At 48.1% G+C, this 21967-nt stretch overlaps 1 protein-coding gene across 2 annotated transcripts; it reads left to right on the top strand.

Moving 5' to 3' along the window:
- Window positions 1-1336: 1336 nt before the first annotated feature.
- Window positions 1337-19338, top strand: RFLNA (refilin A). 2 transcript variants are annotated; one of them, XM_032199265.1, is made up of 4 exons: window positions 1337-1619; window positions 11609-11718; window positions 13591-15271; window positions 18693-19338. In XM_032199265.1, exons 1-3 carry the CDS (start codon window positions 1407-1409, stop codon window positions 13922-13924), a joined length of 657 nt encoding a protein of 218 aa, XP_032055156.1. In that variant the 5' UTR covers window positions 1337-1406; the 3' UTR covers window positions 13925-15271; window positions 18693-19338. The 2 variants fall into 2 exon arrangements, with proteins under 2 accessions (XP_032055156.1, XP_032055158.1); XM_032199267.1 differs by having other exon boundaries at window positions 13591-15161.
- The last annotated feature ends 2629 nt before the right edge of the window (window positions 19339-21967 follow it).

Raw genomic sequence — 21967 nt, forward strand, 5'->3', positions numbered from 1 at the left:
GCTGGATGTCAGCAGCTTCCCATGGAAACCTACTTGCTGCAAATAAAGGTCCACCAGGCCGAAACCTTTGAGTGGGCCTGCCCCAGATTTCTCACAGTCTGGACTCTATATAGAGAGAAAACATGATGAGAAAAACATAACCAGGGCTGCGGACAAGGTAACGTTAACATCAGCCAGTTATTGTGCAATAAACGTCCATCTTGGCTTCTCCAAGCCTGACCTGTTTAACCACTGCTTGCTTCTCCAAACCCCGAGGGTTTGCACGGACACCCTGTTCCCTCAGCACTGGCAGTGCCCTGGCACACCCTGCTCCTCCCTGCTAGTGGCTGTGCTGGTCTTTGGGACTCCTGTTGTGCTTAGGGTGGCCCTAAGCACACGATGGTGGGACATTGAGGCCAGTTTCTCAGCGGTTGTGGACCTGCAGCCGTGGAGCTGGCTACAAAAAGAGACGTTTTGGGCTGTGCTGAGCCCAAAGGGCAGCCATGAGGGCTGGGCTGACAGAGAGGGGCCGATGGTGGGCTCCTACACCATTGGGTGCACTGCCACGGCCACCTGCTGCCCCTCTGAAGCTGTCCTGAGGTGATGAGGGACGATGGCCCTTGGAAACAGCTCTTCCCTCATGCCCACACGCCTTCACGCTGAGGGGAAACTGCTGGGGCAAACGGGGGGGGGGGGGGGGGGGCAGAAGGCGGCAAAAGAACTGAGGTAAAAATCTGATAGAAGTGAGGTAAAAATCTGACAGAAGTGAAGGAAAAAACCTGACAGAAGTGAAGAAAAACTCTAAAGGGAGCAAAAACTCTGAAGGGAGCGAAATCAGCGTAGGGAAAGCGCAGCTCCGCGATGGCGGGGGGGGCTGCTCGGGGGGCGAAGCCTGACGGGGAGAGGGTCGGGAGGCGGCCGTGGCGCTCCCCGCCTGGGAAGTGCCTGAAAATGTCGGGCCGGGGCAGAGCTGGGGGGCCGGGGAAAGGGGAGGGCGCTCCCCGGCTCCCCTCCCACCCTCTCCGAATAAATGGGCCGGCGGGAGGCGGCGGGCGGGCGGCAGCAGCTTGCGGCGGAGCGCGGCCCCTCCGGCCTCGGCTCCCCCGCCGCGCCCAGCGCTCCCTGCCGGCGGGGCCGGCTCGGGCTCCGCCGCGTCCCCCGCCGCGTCCCCCGCCGCGTCCCGGTTCTTTCCGTGGGGCCGGGGGATTGCGCCTCTTTTCTTCCCTTCTCACCCTCCCTGCCCCGGGAGCCGCCTGGGGGAAGGCAGCCGGGGCAGCCCGTCCCGCCCGGGCTCCGGCAGACTGGTGGCGGCCAGCGGGACTCGGGGCGGGGGGCCCCCGGGCGCCCTTCTTCCCCTTCCCTCCCTCCCTCCTTGGGAGGCGCTGGAGGATTTTCTCCCGCTGCGACCCCCTCGCTGCCCCCCAGACATGGTAGGTCACCTCCAGCTGCAAGGGATGGACGAGAGCCTGAAGGAGAAGAGCCGGGAAGGCTTGCTGGACAGCCCGGACTCGGGGCTGCCCCCCAGCCCCAGCCCCCCTTTCTACTCCCTCTCGCCCGGCGAGGGCCGAGCCGGGGGGGGCGGCAGCGGCGCGGACCCCCCGGCCCAGGGGCACCGGCGAGAAGCCAAGGACGGCAAAGTGGTAAGAGCCGGAGAGGGGAGGGAAGGAGAAAAGCGCCGGGAGAGCCCCGGAGCTGAGGGGGGACAGCGAGGACGCGGAGCCTGGGGGCCCCCTCGGCTCCCCCGGGGCTGCGGGGCACCGCTGGGGGGTTTCTGCTGTGCTCAGGGGTGGTGGCACCGCATGGGGGGGGACATCAGCAGCGACAACAAACCGGAGAGCGAAGCCAGGTCTTCGCTGCCTTCCTGCAACACACGCAGGTCCGTGCCGGCTGCCTCCAGCATCGGCTGCGCGCCTGCATCCCGCATTCCTCCGGGCCCGCAGTGCAGCCACGTCTGCTGCAGCCCCTGCTGCAAAGAGAGGGGGAAGAGGTGGTTAGGACGGGGCACAGGCGGCTGTCTGGGGAGTTGGTGTGGGGACATAGGCTGGGGAAGCTCCCTGCCCCTTGCTGGAGCAGGGTTTTGGGGCGTGAGGCTGCACGAGCAGGGTTGGTGTGGTGGTGGACCATAGGTTCTGGTTAGCCTGACGCGGTGCCTGGCAAGCAGCTGGCTGTGGGGTAGGATTTGGGTAGGTTTCCTGTGACTATTATTCAGCGTTATTATATTTATTTCCATCCCTCGGCTATAGAAAGCCTCTATAAAATGCAGAGTTCAGAGCATAAGCGATGGGGGGAGAAGTTTTTAAAGAACGATGAAAGTTGGTCCCCAGGGACCTTTCAGATTTTTTTTCCCTAACATATAAAAGGCTTTTGTAGATGGAGTCAATACAGTTAATTGACTGCTATGCAGAATAAAAACTGCAACACTAATCTTTCCATGGGGAAAACTTATCTGCCAATGGATTAGTGACAATTCGGAGACTTCTTCCCAGTAGAGACACTTTGCAATAACTTAGTACAGCCTTATTTTCTTCCTCAAGTTCTGAGGCTATTTTAGCTTATTGAAAACTGCTTTTTACTCCCAAGCATGCCAAAACCATCCCCAAGAACAATGACTCCGTCTCATCAGAGTACGGTGGGTAGGGTGTGAGATTAATTATGAAAATAAAATCCCAAACCCTCTAACAACCACTGACTGTGGATCCAACTTCGCAGCCTTACCTGCTGTTGCCTGGGCGTGTGTGTTGTCTTAATGGGACGACTTATGTTCAAAGAGTTACTTGCATGCCTCTGATTTGGCAGGATCAAGCTGTTGCTGTGCATTTGTAAAATAAAATGTGGGAGGATGATGAATGAAGGTTTGCTGGACCAGAAAACAGCTGGGGTGGAGGTGTCTGTGAAGCTCCACAATGGGGATATAACAGCCTCCATCCCAGTAACTGTGACAGTCAGCCACCACTCCTCTCAAGAAAGCCCTTAGATATCAAAGGTGAAAGATCGTAATAAAAGAGAAATCTACCTCTTGAGCTGCTTGGATTGAGAGTTTTAGTGCTCCTAGAGGAGAGAAAAAAAAAATATTCCTGTGATTTGTGTAAAGCAGAACTACATTTTCAAGTTACTTTTCTTATTGATTGCAAATTAGTATTTTTAACATTACAGAGGAACTCAAAACTGTGGATGTTTCTGATTTTCATATCATGTTGCAACAGCATTGGTAGCCTTGGGCCCCAGCTGTTAGGGTAGGGGTTTCATATACTGTGGATATTTCCATGCCCTTAATAGGTCCAGAACATTGCATAGGTACGAACAGTGAAGCCAATTTGAGTGCATTATCTGGTGTGGTGCAGGACTGTGCTCTGTAACTCTGGTATTTTGCAAAATAAAGAACCAGGCTGGAGTTCTCACTCCACTTGACTGCACAGAGATTTTTCACTTCTCACTTACAGCCTGCAAATACTGTACTTGCAGCTGCTATTAAGAAAACAGGAAAAATACAGAGAGCATTGCTTGCTTTGTACTTCTAAATTTCAGTGTCTAATTAGCTTTAACCTTACCATTTAACAAGGACGTGCAGATCTATGAGCAATTATGCAATCCATGAATGTGCTTCTGTTTAACTCCACTACTCTGCTGTTCATCAGAACATGCAGAATTGGCAAATCAATAATTGCAGCTATTTGCACACCAACACATGCTTTTTTAATTGCTTATTATGCTAGTGTTTGTTTTGCTTATAAACGTGACAAAACCAGGAATGCAGTCACCACTCGTGGTGCTGTAATACTATAGAACCATATGGAAGCTCACTTACTAATGGCCAGAGTTCTAGTATGTACAGTTACAATAAATTGCTGTCAGGTGAACAAAACAACATTCCAGATCTGGGGGAAGGATTTCCTACCATTCCTTGCTGCAGACCTATCAAAACCACCAGTCTGAACCCAGTTGCGTTCTTTTGCAGTCAGCTATTTTGCTCCAACTTGACAAATACGTTGAATTTTTCTGCTCTAGGATAGCTCTTCTCATACAGACCAAAATGAGACTGCAAGCCCTTATCGAAGACTTTTTTTGTGTGTGTAAAACCCACGCTCTCCCTGCTTTGTGTCATTAACTGATTCTGAAAAAGTAAACTCTTTTCTCTTTAATAAGCACGACTTTGTTTCAAAGACAATGCACCATTTATTCACATTTAACCAGCCAATTTGGCTACAGCTTTGGGATCCAAGAAAATATGAAAGGCAATTTAGGACCAGAGTCATAAATACCATAAGTTCAACACCATTTAGGGACTTTTTTTTTAATTTTACTTGCAGTGCAGGAGGAATTTACTTTTATTTCTTCAAGTAAAGTCTATGTGGGGAATTTGTCAGTTGTTTTGTGCTAAAGTGCAAATATCCTAATGAAAATAGAAGGTAACTTTGACCTAGTTTTGCCTTTTAAATCTGAAACATGATTAAATTGATCTTTCGTCTTGGGTTACTGAATTCCCTAGGCTTTTCCTGTAATGCTTGGGCAAGGGGAACACACATACCATGGAATAAATGTCTAATAATACACACAAAGAAGCAGTTGCTGGAAGGGTAGGGAGTGAAATGGCATCAAGATAGCCAGATCTGCTTAGAGTTTTCCTTCTTGTTGTTGCTCTGTGATATAGTTTTAGGCTAGAAGGACTGATTTTAAGCTCTTTCTCGTGCTGCACTGAAATAAAGACTTGGCATCTGATGGCATCACTCCTAATGGATACCAGAAGAGATCAGAACCATGTTCATCTGCAAAACTATGCATTGTGCTTTCTCGAAGCAGCATACTTCTTGTCCCCTCCCAATGCTGCTGCCACTGCAATGAGTTCCTTCTCATTTGAAAGATTAAATATTTATGAATTCAACCAGCCTCACCGTGTACTGACTTCTGTGGGACTATCCCAGTGGATCAGTGTTCAGATGAATGCCCCTACATAGGGAATTTCTACTTACGGTCAGGAGCTGTTTGACAACAGTGTGGTGCCAGAATCTGCCCTCTGTGGTGGGAAGCGATTCCAGCTTCATCTTACATACCGTGGAGGAGGAGTGTAGCTTGCCTCTTGGTGTAGCTTTCACAGGCATGGTCCTATCAATAGAGTCCAGGTCAGCGTGTGTGCCAAGCCTGTTGGATTTTTTGTCAATATAAAAAAATAACAACAATAAACACATGTCCTTGACAATGCCACTTACTGAAGAGCTTTTGGGGCCACAGAGCCTATATCCTGCTCTACACTGAAAGAGCTCCAGGAAACGGGCTGTATTCTGGGGTCTGGGTGAGGAATGTGTCCATCGAAGTGTTTCCAGGTCTGCCACCCCCTCCAAGGAAAGCACCTGGAGAGAAAGGCCCAGCACCCCCAACCTAAGCCAGCTTGCAGCCCACACACGCGGCAGGTGACACGTCTTCCCAAGCCCTCCCCAGGCTTGTGCAGAGAGGAAGGCAATTTCCACTATTGGCATGGTGCCTTTTGCCCCAAATGCTGTTCAAATGAAGTGGAAATGGGCAAATTTCTCAGCAGGCATCAGTCTGCATCACTGGTGCAATTAGCAGCGAGAAGGTAGTGTCAGTACACATAAGTTGGTGTGCTCTGCAGCAGCTGTGGGGTCGGCAGGCAGGTATTCCTGATCCAGGCAGTTCGTGATAACGACAAGCAGGGAAAAAGTCATAGGACTCTCATCTCCTATGCTAAAAATGTGGCTCTAGATAGAGTGATGTCTTCTAGCTGTTTAATTTCTATTGCATCTCTAACACTGGACCATAAGTGGAGTAATACTTTTCCCACTTGAAGTAGAAGAGGCAGGAAGGATTAATTCTTTGAAATAATAAAGCCCGGCTTTATACTTGAGCTCTGCATTTACTGTTATCACTTCCAAATAAAATCTCATCCGGCTTTGGTATAAATTACTTGTAATGTGCAATACATAAAGATACTGGGAAAATAAATGGTCTGTAAAACAAATACAGCTTATCAGCTAGTGCAGAGAATGTAAATGTGTGTCAAATAACTCAGCCAGATCTTTCATTACAGCTGTAAATAACATCTGAGTAAAGTGACATTTTCATGGGCCTGACATGTTACCATAGTGGGAAAATGTGGTGAGAGATTTGCTTATGCCCTAGCGAAGTTAGGAGCTGGGAATTTGGGAAGCTGTATCCTGTTTGTATCCCTGATGCTTGGAAAACCGTTTCTCCTTACAGTCCCCAGGGATCTAATGCCAAATCCTGGTGCCTTCCACATAACGACCGTACCTAAAGGAGTCAGTTCTGGTCTGTCTCGCTTTCTGGGGAAAAGTTTTTTTTTGGGGGGTTTATTTTTTTTTCAAGTCACATTAATTTCCTTCCTTTCTTTTTGCTTTGCTGCCTGGAATGTGGCAGCTACGAGAACAGCCAGTAGACTGCAGGCCCATTTCATGGCACGTTATTTACCGTAACTCCACTTCCATTCTTATAAAAATACCCCAAGCGAAAAGCATCTTAACAGAGCCCACTGATTCTAATTATTAGGGGTAACAGAAGGTTATTCTGCCCACCGTATTATCTTTGCTGTTGTTCTCTGAGGTCTGAATACCCCCAGGAACAAGTCACTGAGGTGTCACTGCTGGCAGGTACAGAGCAGGGACACGGAGCTGAAGGCTGTGCATCAGGCCTAAAGCAAGAAGTCCTCTGCAGTACTAACGTCAGCACGAAGGAAGTGCTCTTGATTAGCAGTAGGTTGAATTCTGTTCAGCAACTGATTTTATGTGTATTTATTTATGTACTCCTTGAAAAACGCAGAGCTTAGCTACCCAGGCCTTTACATGCCTGAAAGGCATCAGAGTTAAGGCAGGGGGAAAAATGCAGCCAAACAAGAATCACTTCAACTTTTTGAATAATACTTTAACCCTTCGCTGGTTAAGGCAAAAACATGTACTGGAAAGGAAATAAAAATGCTGACCTATTTACTGCTTAATTTTCATTCACCTAAGGGCATAATGTGTACTTCTGCCTCCTCAACCTTCCTGGACTCCCAGGCTCATGTTCTCCCTGCATAAAGATGCGGGGTTGTGGTGGCTTCTACTGGGCTGTGGAGGATGCTCAGTTAGATGAGTTGCTCAGTTTTGTGCTGAGCATCTGCTAAGTAGCAACACAGCTCTAATTACTGGGGACGGATTAATTAGGTCCCAGCCATAGCCTTCCAGCGCAGCAATCCTAGGGTTTCTTTGAACAGACAGACCTTGACTTGTGGGCAGCCTGCTCTAAACGGCTTGCGCAGGGCTACAAAGAAACTCACCTTATTGTGAAGTGTCTTGAGATTGCTGGATGATTGCTAGAGATGAGCCAAGGATGGTCATTTCTCAGGGCAGGTCAGCAGTCCTGTGTTTCTGTTCTTTCAACCATTCCTATGCAGAAGGAAAAAGAATTGCATCAGTTTTTTTTTTTTGTTTTTTTTTTTTTTTTTGACAGGCAGAACATTTTTGTTTTGTTTTTACCTTAAAATAGACTGGAAGGAGCTGCTGTCAAACTGTTACCAAGAAGCCAACTTTTGGCGTGTGTGAAGCATTTGGCATTTCAGCCCCAAAGACAAATCTGGAAAGCTTGGATGCCCTGTTACTTGCTTCCAAACTCCAAGTGAGATTCAGGAGCAGGTATTTCAGAACATCACTGGAGGCAAAACAAAAAGTCATCTGAAGTGCCTTTTAGTTGCTGCTCTGTAAAATGTGCGCTCGCTGTTTACTGACCCTTGCATCCCGTGCAAGCAGCTCAGCTGCTTTGGGAGCAGACTGCAGGGTCTTGCTGATGATTTTTAATTTGTAGACCATTCTTTGTAAGGTATTTACATCTTCCATCTGCAGAATTCCAGGTGACTTCTGAGGTTTCCCACCTGCAGCAGCTGCTGGTACTGCTCATGGTAGATGAGTGTGAATCTGTAATGGTGTCTGGTGGGTGGCACAAGTCACTCACTGGCTTTGGCTTATCAATGTCCACAATTGTCCAAGCTTTCTAAATTAAGAGACTTAGTCTGCAGGTTAGAAGTTGATGCTAGTTTACAGCATACATGTATGAAATGTATGCCAGAACTAACCTGGAAAGAAACAAATCCTGCTCTCACCAAATGCAGTGGCAACTTTTTGATTGATAGATTGCAGTCAAGCATGAGATCCTTCATTCCTTCCTGCACTCTGTCACCACATTCTGGCGGAGCAGCACCCCTGGCACACAGCAGTCTGCAGAGCCCGTTCCTTTACAAACGCTGGGGGCCAGATGCCCACAAACATTCCTGCAAAGCCACAGAAAGGACCTTGCCTCCTACATCCTTGTCTCCAGGGGTGTTCAGAGCATGCTTACTGTCAGAATATGTTAGCAAGAAGTGGGAAGGTTTGTTTGCCTGGGAGCACTGAAGTTGCTTCTTTAAAATTGTTTCTTTAAAACAGCACTTCACAAACACCCTCTGCAGAGTTCTCAGGAGATCTGGATTTCTCTTGTGTTAATCCAGAAAGGACGGTCATGGTTACCACCCTGCCAGCTTCGTTATTTGGTGTTCTAGCAAGCTAGTCTGGAGCTGAAAAGCAGCTTAATTCACAACTGTTCACAACTTTCCCTATGGAAAAGGTGCAAATAGAAACAGGCATGCGTGTTTGTCTGACACCAAAACAGCTTTATGGAAGAAACATCAGCTGTAGCACAGGCTCTTTTACATAGGAAAGAAAATCTCCTGCACGAGGGGCACGTATCTCCGGCCCTTCTGCCTTCACCACTTGAGACATTCTGCATCTCTGCAGGTGACCCCCCAAGAGAGCAGTTTGCTTGCCTTCAGCAGAGCCCACGAATGTATGTGCACATGGGGTTTGATTCCAGCACCCAAACGAACCTCTTCTCGTGCACAAGATGTCTTTAGAAAGAGCACAGGATGTTTGCAGGCTGTTAAAAGCAAGAGATCTGCACCCTTGTGAAGTAAAGCTTGTTGGATCTAAACTATTCACATTTCTGAAGGAAAGGGCTTTATTTACAACCAGAAAGGCTGCCCTTGCCCTTCCCTGTAAAGAGTGTTGAAAGCAATCCAGGAATGAACTTTGCCTTTTAGCCAGTGTTTGCTAGGGAGAGGGAACACATTTTCCTCCCCCCATACAAATTTCCCCATTTTCCCCCTCATCCCTTGTACAAATATTGTCCTTTTTTGGCAGCGGATTAGAAGCACTCAGTCAAGAAGAGTGGCTGGCCATTTTACCTTACAATTTAACACACTAGTAAAGCGCAGGGATATTTCAGTATGGAAAGAGTAAACAGCTTTGTGGCTTTGGGACACAGAATTGAAGGGCTTGGAGAATTCAGATGAAGCAATGACATTTTTTGCCTTAGCCTAAGGCAGCGAACCCAAGCCACCAGAGAAAACCAGACCTCAGCTAGTGTGAGCTGACACTGTCAAGCGGACTCCAGAGTTTGGCCAGTTAACAGCAGCTGAGGGGTGACCTGGTGAGCATCGTGGGGATCTTTATGCTGTATAGGGCAGGGCACAAGGGGAGGCACCTCACCCAGCACCAGCAGTAGGAACAGGGCCACAGCTCCGGGATTGCCCCCGTTCCTCCCAACCAGAAGGTGCTGGGGAAGGTGGAGGGAAATGGCACGGGAAGAACAAGCCAATTGCTCTGTGTCCTCAGCTACCTTCAGCAGACACCATGAGGCCTGAGATGATCTTACTGACCAGGAGACCGATGAAAAATCAGTGTGATCCTAGCACACGTATGGCTAACGTGTGGTGGAAGGTGGAAAAAACTCCATGAGCTTTTCAGCCACCTAGAGACCTTTCAACCCTGCCCAGTGGCTGCCAGCCATCTCCTTTAAAGAGACCCTATGTCCCTGTGTGCCATAAATCACTGCTGACAGAAAAGTGGTGGCAGGGACCAAAACCCACAATGACATTTTTCCAGGATTAGGCTTAATTAGCCGCTGGGCTGGGTCCAGACACCAGACACAGGACCCCTGTATGTGGGAACTCATGTTTAAGAGCGCTCCACTCTAGAGAAGCAGGATTATTCATTTTTGTGGTGGGCAGGGGAGCCCAGGCTGGACTGTGACAATTTGTCAGACTAATTAACTGCAGGATGAAATTAATCTTAAGAACCCACTTTCAGTGGCATGATTTGGAGCAGCTCCATTCATTAAGAAGTCCTGGCTTGAAACTGGTTCCCTGCATCGCAGCGGCCACGGGGTGCCCCAGTGTCTCACCCTGCGCTCACTTGTGCATGGTTAACGAGAACATCCCTTGGAACAAGCCAGCTGCTCCTGGCATGAAGACTTCAGCAACAGCTCATCTACCACATTCCCCACTCGATCGTTCCAAGGGATACATTATTCTCAGCACACATTTATTTATGTGTCTGTATAAAACATATAGAAGCACCACGCACTTAAGTAGAACCACATCCTTTAAGTCAGCAGACTTGGGCCCTCTCTCTGTGTTACATCAGACTTCGAGCCCTTCTTCATGCTTGGAGTCTTTGTAAGAGCTCGCAGGCAGAAGAACGGTTTTTGTTTTGCTTTTTGGTAATGCAGAACTTCCCCCTGGTTGATCCAAGGAAACATTTATTTCTGAAATATTTTATACAGGACAGTTTTAAAGCGCTCTGGGCCCTGAAGTGAGGAGGTTGTCTCCACTCATCAGCCAGGCTGCAGCTCCTCACACAGATGTACCAACCATTGCAAACAAGTTTAAAAACCACATGTAAAAAACTCCACTTCACTTAAGCACCTGAAGCTTGCATCTACAACCAGGTCTAGAAAGCAGCTAACCTTGCCTGTTTTGCCTGTGAAGTCCTGGCTAAAAACCTAGCTCATGAGAGGCTGTGATAATTCATAACAGAGAAGGCAACAACACCAGGGTTAAAGATGACATGTAAAGAATTGCAGTTCTTATGAGAAATGGGAAAGGAGGAAGGAAAGGAAAAGCTAAATTTTAAAGAGCAGATACTGCAGCAGAGAGTGCCAGAGGTCTGGGCAGAGTCACTTACCTGGGTGGTGAGCTGGGCAGAGCAAGGTCGGTCTTAGTGGGTCCAGAGGGCAGCCCGCTGCGCCGCATCAGTCCTCTGAGCAGGAAGGCAGCTGCAAACAGAGACAGGAGGGTGGAGGTGTCTTAAATGCAAGGCCTGCGCGAGGTTTGTCTGCGCAAGGGCAGGGATTAATGGTCCCATTCCATGCCAACCATCCTAAGGCTTTTTTGTTTGTTTGTTTGGCAACTTGACAGTGGTCCTCCCCTTTGAGCTTTCTGCATGGGGAGGAGTGGCTCCGTCCTTGTGATGAGCACCCCTCTCACCTGGGGCCTTGCTACAAACCTAGAAAGGGCAGGGATTATGAGAAGGAACTGGATGATGCTGAGACAATCAGCAAGGCGAGCTTAGCTTGTGTGCAATTAAAATCAGTGCTGCTGCAGTGATGTGTTCTCATTGCTGAGGAGCCTGCCACCTGCAGTGTCCCCTGCAGGACTCTGAGGAGACCGAGTTCAGCAATGCTGGAGGCGCTGGCGTCCCCTGCCAATACTGAACGTGCTGTTCCTGACTGCTCAGCTCTTAGCCACAGCATGTTAAAAACTGTGCCAGCCTCATCTATTGTGTTACAATGCTCACTGTGCTGTTCTTCCCTGCAGATGCCTTACCTGCTCCTGAACCCGACCATGCCAGAGATGAGGCCTCGAATGTACCCTGTGTTTTTTGGAGAAAGTATTGAAGTCAGCCCTGAGCCCGTGCAGGAAATTAGGTACAGATGGGATTGGGTAGGTGGGTGGGGATTTCTGTCCTTTTCCTTGTTCTTTTTCTTCTGAAAAAAAAATATAATAAATGTGTTTAAAAATGGGAGTCATAGTTATTTTGATGGAAAGGGAGGGAGGCACAGGTAGGAGGGTAATGCCTGAATTAAAGACACTGACAGCAGCAGAAGTGGAGGCAACTAGGCAAGAACTAGGAGGAGGCTGTAGGAGAAGACGACTTTGCTTCCAAGGCCAGCTCATTTCCAAGGCTATGAGAGAAAACTGTTACCATCTGTAGGCCTGCCAGCCTGTACTAAGCAACCTAGTGGTCTTCATCCTGTTGCCTGCTGACTTGTATCCTCAGAAGAAGCAACATCATTATACTTGGCACCTGTTTTTGTTAGCCCTTGCAGCAGAGAAACCAACATTAGCCTAGCTCACAGAGAATTATCCTTCTCATGCCGGGGTGGTTCCTCAGGCCAGCAATCAAGGTGTTCTGACCTCCCGTGGGACTGCAGGCAGTGGCCTGTGGATAAACGTTCCCTGCTCTTCTTTTGGCATGGAATGTACTCTGCAAACAGCACGGAGTGGTTACACACAGCTTGGGGCACGGATGGTGGGAGGACTGTAAGCCCAGTTCCCACCCCGCACAACCTATGCGAATGTCTCTCTGGAAATGTAGCCCAGTAAATCTCTGCTTGCTGAGGAACTGCCGGCGGGCATGGTTTTATGGTGATTACATCGGAGTCTTGTTTTATGTGCGCTGAATGACTTGCTTACACCCTAGCTGTGCAAAATACATTACAGCAGCTCGGATTACATGCAGTGCACAATCAGTCAGCCCCCCTCCGGGTGGAGGTAATGACAAGCACACACCCAGCTTTTAATCTTTTTTACGTGGAACTGCACATTCCTTGGCTGCTGATTGCCAGAGGAGCGTTTGGGGAGTGGGGAAAACAACTGAAAGCCCTGCAGTTCCCCATGACCAGGGATTCTAGCAAAAGCACTTTATTTGGCTTGGTTTCCATCCATCCCTCCTGGAGGCCAGCACAGAACATGCAGGGCAGCGACATCCTGCATTCTAGGGGTTCTTCATCTGATAGCTTTGATCATGGCCACTTCGTTGGAGCCCAACAGCGTGGATCCTTGTCAGCCACAGCCCACAGCACCTCTTTGCTTTATCAGCTCTTTGACCACTGCCTATATTTTCTGAAGGCCCCAATAAGCAGCCTCACCCCTCACCTCCCAGTGCCCTGATTTTGGCTAGCTTGGGTTTCTCTTTGTGTTCTGATGGCAAGGCAATGTAAAGTGAAAAAAAAAAAAGGACAAACATACAACTGTGATAACAAGTGTCTGTTACACCATGTTTCTGCCACCCATGAAAACCTTATTTATGGCATTATTTTCCTGCTGAAACAGAGCTTGCATAGACAGCAGGGACTGTGAAAGCAGCAGCAGGTGTGTTGTGCAGGGAAGTTAGATGCCCCCTGACCCCAATGGGATATTTACCTCCAGCATAGCTCTCAGGATTGAGCTGAAGCCCCAGTGGGCCCATGGAGGAAGACAGAGGAAGCAGCAGCTGCCTGGAGCCTGTGCAACAAGGTCCTTTCTGTGCTGGCACAAACAGGCAGGCTATGTCCTCTGTGAACACACACTGCAGAAATGTTGAGATAGCTTCCCAGCAAGGTGGGATTCCACCAAGATGCTCCAGCAGGAAGGAGTCTTCTTGGCTCTCTGCTTTGGGTTGTAGGGTTTGCATCAGTTCCAGTGTCTGTGCACTAAGAGGTCCCAGATATTCCCAGCTCCATATGGTTAGAGGAGTCCTGCGTATCCTCTCCTTTGCTGCCCGGCATGTGTTCATGACACCTTGCTGTCCTCTCTAGGTGCAATTCCGAGGTGAAGTACGACTCTGAGAAGCATTACCGGGATGACATCTTCTACGGCCCCATCCCCACCGTCACCACCTACAGCGAGACGGTCATCGCTGCACCCAACTGCACCTGGCGGAACTACAAGTCCCAGCTGATCTTCGAGCCTCGCCAGAAGCCACTGAGGTTTCAGAGCACGACCATCATTTTTCCTAAGCGTGCCAAGAACATTTACCGGACCACCCTCAACTACAGCCTGGGCTGTGCCAAGCGCTGGTTTTCTTCCAGCGTGCAGCTGGAACTTTGCGAGGAAACCAGCCCGTGTGTCATCTACAGCGAGACCCTCTGATCCACCCTGCCGCTGGCAACCTTGTGACCTCAAGGAGGCTGTGGCCTTTGCTGGGTCTCTGGTTGGGCCCTCACTGATGACGACTAAATATTAATGGCTGGAGAAAACGTCATCTTGGGTGAGGATGAACTGGCTGGGAGGAGGCTTGCAGGGCATGGGATGGTTTTGATCAGTGGAAGGCTGGCTTGCATTTTGCGACGTTCCTGACATTCGTGATCTGGATTTTATTTTATTTTATTTTTTTCCAAGCATATCTATTTTTGACTTGTGCTTAGATGAAATCAAGATGACTAAGGACCCTATTACCCATAGCAGAGTGCTGCCTTGTGATCTCTGTAGGTCTTGTCTAGCATATAGGCGAGACTCACTTCACAGCTATTTTGGTCTTCTTCAGAGAAGACCAACTGCAGAGTCAGCATCCGGCCTGCCCAGCACACACCAAGCCCGGTCTCTTGGAGTTTAAATGCAGAGGAAGATATTTGTGTCAATACTTCACATCCTGCATCCAACAGCTTACCTGGGAGATAGCTGCAATATTGTACCACTGCAAGAATATCAGGCCTAACTTGCTTGTGGGAGTGGGGACTGTCATCAAGAAAAAGAGGAGGAAAGCAGGTGCACAGTGCTCTTGCCAGCAGCTAGCTGTTTACATACTATAACAAGGCATGGCGCAAACAGGTGATGGGAGGAAGGCCTACCCTGACCCACAGCCACCTCTTCTGTGACCCCAGCCTAGCCACAAGGATTCAGGGGAGACTAAGGAACCTGAATAGCTATGGGGCTGTTTTCTAAGAGTGTCCAAGGGGCTTAGGAGCCCTTTTTCAGAAGTACTGGCAGCCCAAATGTTGCCATGCTGTTTGTTGTACCTAACACCCAATTTACAGGGACCTTTATGCACTCGCAACCCTTTGAGTTTCAGCATATTGCAGAGAGGAGCATAGCACAGCAAAATGTTATCTAGCTTTAAAAAAGCTGGTGCAGTGTTAACTCAAGAGCAAGGTTTCTCACCTTCTCAGTAGTTTCCATACCTGTGTCATGGACAGCTTACCTGACTGTGGAGGAGCATCCAGACTGTCTCTGTGTAGAGCCTGAAGTATTGAAGAGCCAAAATCTGTGCAGGATTTTCTTAATCAGCCAGGTTGTAGCAATTAAACAGGTATTTCACAAACAGCTGGGCTGTCCCTGCAACAGGATCAAGAAGCCCAGAGATAACAAGAGTCACTACAGCCATCCTAAGGTAAACCATTCCCACTCATGAATCACATCTCCCAGTATCTCTTCACTTCGTTAGCTTGCTGAAAATCTGCAGGAGCCTGGATTCCTACAGACATATAACCTTTGAAAATGGTATGGAATTGTCTCCAAAAATCATACCAAGAATTTTTGCATGCTGCTCAGAAGAGCCCAGACTTAGAAAATAACCACATAGATCTGGAAATTAATTTCCAGTGTTCATTCTTCTAAACTTTCCATTTTTTTCTGACTTGCTGCAAGTCTGATTGAGTTATTTCAGAATGCAGCTGAGAAGCCAAGTCAGAAAACCTATTAACAGTGTCAACAAGACACAGCTGATTGCCCAGAACAGTTGACGCACAAACCCACAGAGATTTAAAAAAAAATCCCACAAAAAACAGTCTGACAAACTTTAAGAAAAATAGTGACCTACAAAGATACTTTTTTTCCATCAATTTCAAAAGGCAAATGGGAGGTGTGACCAGGACTGTGACCTTTATGAAACAGAGTTCTCTTGTTTAAAATGAAGCACTTTTTTTTTTCATTTTTTGTGTGTTTAACCAAAGGTAAATATAAAGTCTTTATATACAACCTTAAATCCTGACAATTGAAGCATCAACAGTACTGAAACGTGTATTATATGGTAGTGGTGAGCTCTGCCTCTGTCTGGGAGTTAGATGTGGGTAGGGAGAAATGTCTCATAGGATTTCCAAGGCTTCCACCTACTGCAGAATTATTTTCAGCAACACAGAAAGGAGGATTGTATTTGTTACTGGTCAGATTTTGCTGTCACTCACCATCAGCATCAAAGCCCAGAAAAGCAACATCTGCCCCCATGGGGATCAATTCCTGAAGCAACCCTTCTCCCCAGCAAATGTGAGAGCTGCAGAGTTAGTTAGACAACAGAGCGCCTGAAACAAGGGTGAACGTGGCCACAATGCAATGCAGGATGGTGATACACTTACTTGCTAGCTTGTCTTGAGGACTGTCCCATATCTCCTGGTGCTGTGGGTGAGATGTACCATGGAGCTGTTGGGCCGGTGGAAGCACTTGCCTGCCTTCCTGGGCACGCAGTGAAGGCCTGGGAGGGCTCTTTCCATGCACCCTTGAGAGTCTGTGGCAGAAGGGGAAGGTTTCCAAGCTGAGCGACAGTGTAATCCAGGTTCAAAAGCAGCTCGGGGCCAGGCAGAACCGAATTGGGTACCAATAGGAAGGTCTGTCAGGCCAGTCCGTGCACCCAGAAGACCCTTGTGTGACGACAGATCAGATCGCAGGCATCTCTACTGAGCAAGCGTGGGGACAGGCTTGCTGTGGGCCTCCAAGCTGAAGGATTGCCTGAGACTCCTTACTCTGATCGTACATCAGGCTTTTCTGCTGCTAACAGTTGAATTAGTCCCTTGCTCCAAGCACAAAGCTGCAGCTTCTGATCTTTGAGCAGGGCAGGTTTTCCCCAAAGGCCTGTCTCCTTGGGTCACAGCGAGAGGCCTGCCCAGCCATGGGCCTTCCCAAGCAGACGAGTCCCACACAGTCATCCCCACACTTTCAGGAATTCTGCCACGTATTTATTTTGCATGACAGACCTGGCTTCAGCTTTTCTGCAAGTTCTTCCTGTCCCGTACATGACAGAGCCAATGTACCAGGTTGTGATCTTTTTTATCCTGGCCAACTGCAGTCTTCTACCTGCTTTGTCTGCTGTTCTGATTCCTCAACGTTGGCTGCAATGGAAAAGGAAAATTAAAAAGCTAGTGTGCAAATATAAATCCAGTGGGTTTATATCCACCATAGCCTGGTCTTTGACCCAACAGGGACAGGGGCTGCTAAGGCAACGTCTCACAGGTGGACGTGGCCCCCAGGAAGGTGCAGGGGAGGGCTGCATCCTTGGCAGTGCAGGGTCCCCACCCTCCCAGGCTGCTTTGAAGCCTTACACTTTGTTTTCTCTGCAAATAGACTAGGAATGACCTAACAAGCTCCCACTCCTTTGAGCTTAAGCAGTTTTTTTTTTGGTCCTGCCATGCCAGGAAAAAAAAGCCAGCAGGCAGCTTGGGTTTCTAAGCTGCCAGACACACCGAGCTGCATAGCCAGGGACAGGCTGTGGTGGGCTACCACCCTGGGCCACATCCAAAACTGTGATATTGCCAAATAAGTGCCTGTAGGAATTTTTCAAAAATACCATCTTAGATGGTGTCTCCATCGGGCCCATCACAAGCTGCTTTTCTTCTCTGCGAAAGCTGGCAGTGGAAAGAGACTTTGTTCTTCTGTGCAAAACCACAATGGGCACGGATCCCACCCTGCCTGCCTACCCTCTGTCCTTATTGCTCCTGGCCCTGTGGCTGGGTGAGGGAGTGGTAAGAGACAAAAGTCATCTTGCTCTGAATTTGTGAGTGCTGATTATTATTATTATTATTTTTGTTTTGTTTTGCTCAAACACCAGAAATTGAGTTTTGGGTGCATGTTGCCAATAAACCGCTCCCAGGCACCAAGTGCTTTACTTCAGTATGTTTTGTGCGTCTAGAAGAAACGATTAGTTCCACTAGAGAGGTCCTTTTCTTTTAAATGGAGCATTATTTATCTCAACCAACAGATCTTTGTTCAGGTGTATTTTCTCAAAGATACAAATGACAGATCTAGCCCTTGGAAAATGCTGCTCAGAAAGGTGAATTTCCTTGAGCAGCTGGGACTGTGACTACATGATTTCTCCCCAGAATCCTAACATGCCTGTTGCCCACAGCCCTGCATGCTTGGTGGGTAAATCACATTCTGCCTTTACAAATTATTTTCCACCAATAGTTATTTTGGGATCAGAATCTTTCTCACAAGGCTTCTGGGTTTTGGTTTTCTTTTATGTTTTATTATTTTTTTTTAATTATTTTGATTTTTTGTGCTTTTTTGGGGGGAGGAGTGTCTCATGTGCTGTTTTACATCAGAACAGAACATTTCAGAAGGTCACTCTCTGAAAAGTGAGGGGTTTACCCTTCTGTGATGGTTTTACCCGTAAATGCAACAGAGTATGCTTGTGTCTGGTCTGCCTGCGTTGCTGTCATTGCATTTGGGGCCAAAAAGGGGGAACCCTAGCTAAATATTGAACTTCAAGAATCTGCATAATACTTTGCACAAATGCAGAGAACAACTTTGACCAAAACAGTTTACGGTTTCTTTCATGTTTTTCTATTTTCTTTCAATTTTTCTTTCTTCCTAAGCCAGCTCTACTTTTCTCAATGTGAAACATATTCGCACCCTAGGTGCAGACTTTCTGGGAATGATGAAAATGAGGTTTGGGTGTTGATAGCAGTGTTTGAGTGAACTGCTGGTCAGAGAAGCGAATGCTATTTACTATTTATGTTGAGTGAGTCTTACAAAAAAAAAAAAAAAAAGGAAGGGTCACTGGAGGGTTAATGAACGAAAGTCTTTGCAGAGCAAACTGAGGACTGAAGGCTGTGTGAATCTGAGGTAGACGTGAGTGGTTCTGTGTGTGAGCACTGTGAGCTAGGATACTTAGCCATTGTACTTTAACTTGCCTTTTTTTCCTTCCCTGCAGGGAAGGGCATCCTTGCCTTCTTTAGAGCTGAAACAAAGTCAGGTCCATCCTCTGTCACAGTCACTCAGTCCCACTGAAGTCAGCGGACCTCAGCGTTCCCCAGGCTTGCAGGGGACTTTGTGCAGAGCTGTGCCTGTGTACAGAAAGGGGAACAAGTTATAATGATGGATCTTGGTGTGGGATATTCACATTTCTACTGCCAGATAGTCTGCTCCCTGAGGATTACCCCATCACTCACAAGTTCTGAACATATCCCCTGCAGCTCACCAAAAACCATTGTATTTGATGTCTTGGGAGGCACTCATTCCTCTTCAGATACTGTGATGGCCAACAAAATGAGCAAAGTATCCTGCCATGTGAATCGTGACCTGAAGATGGGGTTGAAAGATGTTTGAGGGTTAGAGAAGGGAGAACATATTACTGGTGGAAATGCAGAAGGATGTGTCATATTTTTATTTTTGTAAGTCTGATTCTCTAAGTGCTTGTAAAGTACTTGACTGTTGTATATGTGGTGATGCAGTAGTTCTCAATATCCTTTTATTTTTGTATATTCCCCATCTCCACAATAATCCCTTCCTGTTCAACTCATAGAGAGTAATTTAAGAAGACAAAATTTATATATCATAATAAAATGTGCAAACTGTCATGCTGATGTATGTGAGCTTCGTTCATCTTCTTTACCCATTTTCTTGGTGCCTAATGCTGCTTTCCCATCCAGAGGGAATGTTTTTGGTGTCTTCCTCCCTCGCCCATGGGATTTAGCCCAGCTGCCCCAGGTTGGGAGGCTGTGGACCCATACAGGCAGTGCCATGACCTGACACCTGCTTTGTCCTGTGTGCCCAGTGGAAGTTTAAGTGACTCAGGCAAAGGGCACGAAACTCATGCTTCCTGCAGAGGCCGTTTTGTTCTTCAAGATTTTACCGATCAGCAGTTTTACAATTTCTTCATCTTAAATTTCCCTCTTCCTGCTCAATCTTGTTCTACCCAGCTATGAAGCCCTGGTGCTCAGTCTAGTTAATTCCTCTCCCAGCTTTTCCATGACCTTCAAGGGCAGGCAGAACCACCGTAATGCTTCTTTCATGGCCAGGTACCCACATCCTCGTACACTACCAGGACCCACGCTACTTCCTGGCTTTCCAAATCACGAAGGCAGATGGGTTGCATCAGGGCTAAAACCCTGCCTAGCCATGAAATATGTTTTAAACCCATTGCTATAAATGCCTGGGGCTCACCAGCCAGCTATTAGTAGAGCTCCCAGCTGTCTTCCAAGACCTAAGATGTCTGCAGGGAGAATCTGACACTAATCCTTATGGAAAAACCATATTGGATTTATAGGGATGAAGTCAATAGGCTTGGATGAAAACGGCTGTTAAATGCTAAGGAATGGAAAGGAGAAGGAGAGCCACGTTGCGCAAGAGGCTTGCTTCAGGTGCACGGGAAATGCCCCTGTCCTCATCCCAAGTTTTTTTGACACAAATTATGGCTGAACTGCTCCTAGGATGAAGGATGGGAGATGCTCATGCTCAAGCACCTGAGGAATGGCAACAGCATAGCAAAGGCAGGGGATGCACAGACTGGGCGAGTTTGATGGTCGAAACTCAAACGCCAGACGAAGGACACGTGCATCCACTCCTGTTATTTAAATAAAACCGTAAGACATGAATGCCGTCCAAAGAAGATTCCTGAGGTGGCAGCTAAATCCTCAGAAGCAAAAGCAGTATTAGATGCAGGATATGTGTTTTGGCAAGCGCACTCTGATGAGCTAACTCCTAGTGGCTTTTACTGTGCCATTTGGATGTTGTAAATTTAAGCAGATGATGCTTGGTATTAGTTTTGCTCCTGGGATATTTCAGAGAGTAATTGCACATATCTCTGAGGGATTACAAGGTGCTGAAGTTATAATGGATGGACTTTGAGCTTGGACGAGATGCCTTTATGAACAGAAGGAAAGGTTTAGGCTGGTTTTACAGACAGCACGAATGCTGCGTTTGAAGTGCCAAAAGCCTCACCTAGAGAAGTTGCTGATAATGGGCAGATACAAATTAATAATACTAAAAACCCACATGCTGGGATCCCAATTCCACCTACGCCTTTATCAGTCTAACTCCACAGCTATGTACAGCCAACAAACAGTGAAGGGATTTGACAGAAAAAGAACCCGACCTGATACTGGAGTAGGAAAACCCCGCTGCCAGTCTGCCAGCTTGGAACTGCCACGTGCGAGGCCTTGGGCTCGATCTCTGCTCCTTTGGCTCAGCAGATGGCAATGTCACAGCCTGGACCCACAGAAGTGTCTTTGGAAGATCTAGGCAGTACCAAACATCAGGAAAGATGTGTCACAGTCCTCAGAACGGTCACAGGCCTGTGCCTGTGCAGAGGAACCACCAGCAGCATGCTTCGGCTGAGGCACAGACTGCCTCTGCTGCGGCACAGGACATTGAACGGCCACCAAAGGCAGCGCTGTGGGGAGCAGACGTGGGTGGGTGGCAGGCTGTCACTGCAGCACTGCGGTAGCTCCCAGACCAGTGGCAGATAAGCGCTGGCACCCGACTCCTGCCTGCTCCTGCCTCTCCTGGCTCGTTGCAGAGGAGAGGGCCAGGACCTGCCCGGCCCTGCACAGCTTCTGCACCGAGTCCCCTTCCTCTGACAACATGCTCAGCCACAGGGGGCAACTGATGCAGGAATAGTTTGTTCTCAAATAGGATAGAGGGTCCTGGAATTGTTTTTTTGAGGGGCGTAAGGATGGAGTTTTTATGAGCTCCATTTTCTGCTTCTAATAATGATGCTGGATCCAAACAGCTCCACGCCTCAGAGTCCAAGGCAGACAGGGAGTTCACATCTATGAGGATGAAAACGCTCGTCCTGCCAAGCCTTTGATGCTCCTCGTATCCTTCCTACCCGGCAAACAGGCGGACAGCACATTTCTAGCATAAAAATATCCTCCTCTGCAGTTAACCACCTCCAGATTCCCTTCCTGAGCCCATCCTAGCCCGGTGATTAGACATTTCTGTACACATAAACATCCAAATCAGCTCCCTGGGGCTCTTCCTCTCTCACAAGCAGATCCTGAGACCAGCGGCTATTTCCAGCTCCTTGAAATACAAATGGGATCAGGGTTTTTCCAAGCTGACCACTGCAGTCAGGGGCCCACTGCTCCACGCAGAGCACTGTGCTTGCTCCCTGGCCATGCAGCCCCCCAGCACATCACCCACCGCTCTGGGGATCAAGCTGCTCCAGGTGCCCTGCTTTGGGTGGGAATGCCAAGGGGCCACGTG

This window comes from Aythya fuligula, chromosome 17 (genome assembly GCF_009819795.1).
Source record: "Aythya fuligula isolate bAytFul2 chromosome 17, bAytFul2.pri, whole genome shotgun sequence".
Classification (NCBI taxonomy): Eukaryota; Metazoa; Chordata; class Aves; order Anseriformes; family Anatidae; genus Aythya; species Aythya fuligula.

What these genes read in the sequence shown, in the direction of transcription:
- RFLNA (XM_032199265.1), top strand. Translation starts at nt 1,407, where the DNA reads ATGGTAGGTCACCTCCAGCTGCAAGGGATGGACGAGAGCCTGAAGGAG. An exon ending in AAGCCAAGGACGGCAAAGTG is followed by an intron (nt 1,620 to 11,608) that starts GTAAGAGCCGGA and finishes TCTTCCCTGCAG; the next exon opens with ATGCCTTACCTGCTCCTGAA. An exon ending in GAGCCCGTGCAGGAAATTAG is followed by an intron (nt 11,719 to 13,590) that starts GTACAGATGGGA and finishes TGTCCTCTCTAG; the next exon opens with GTGCAATTCCGAGGTGAAGT.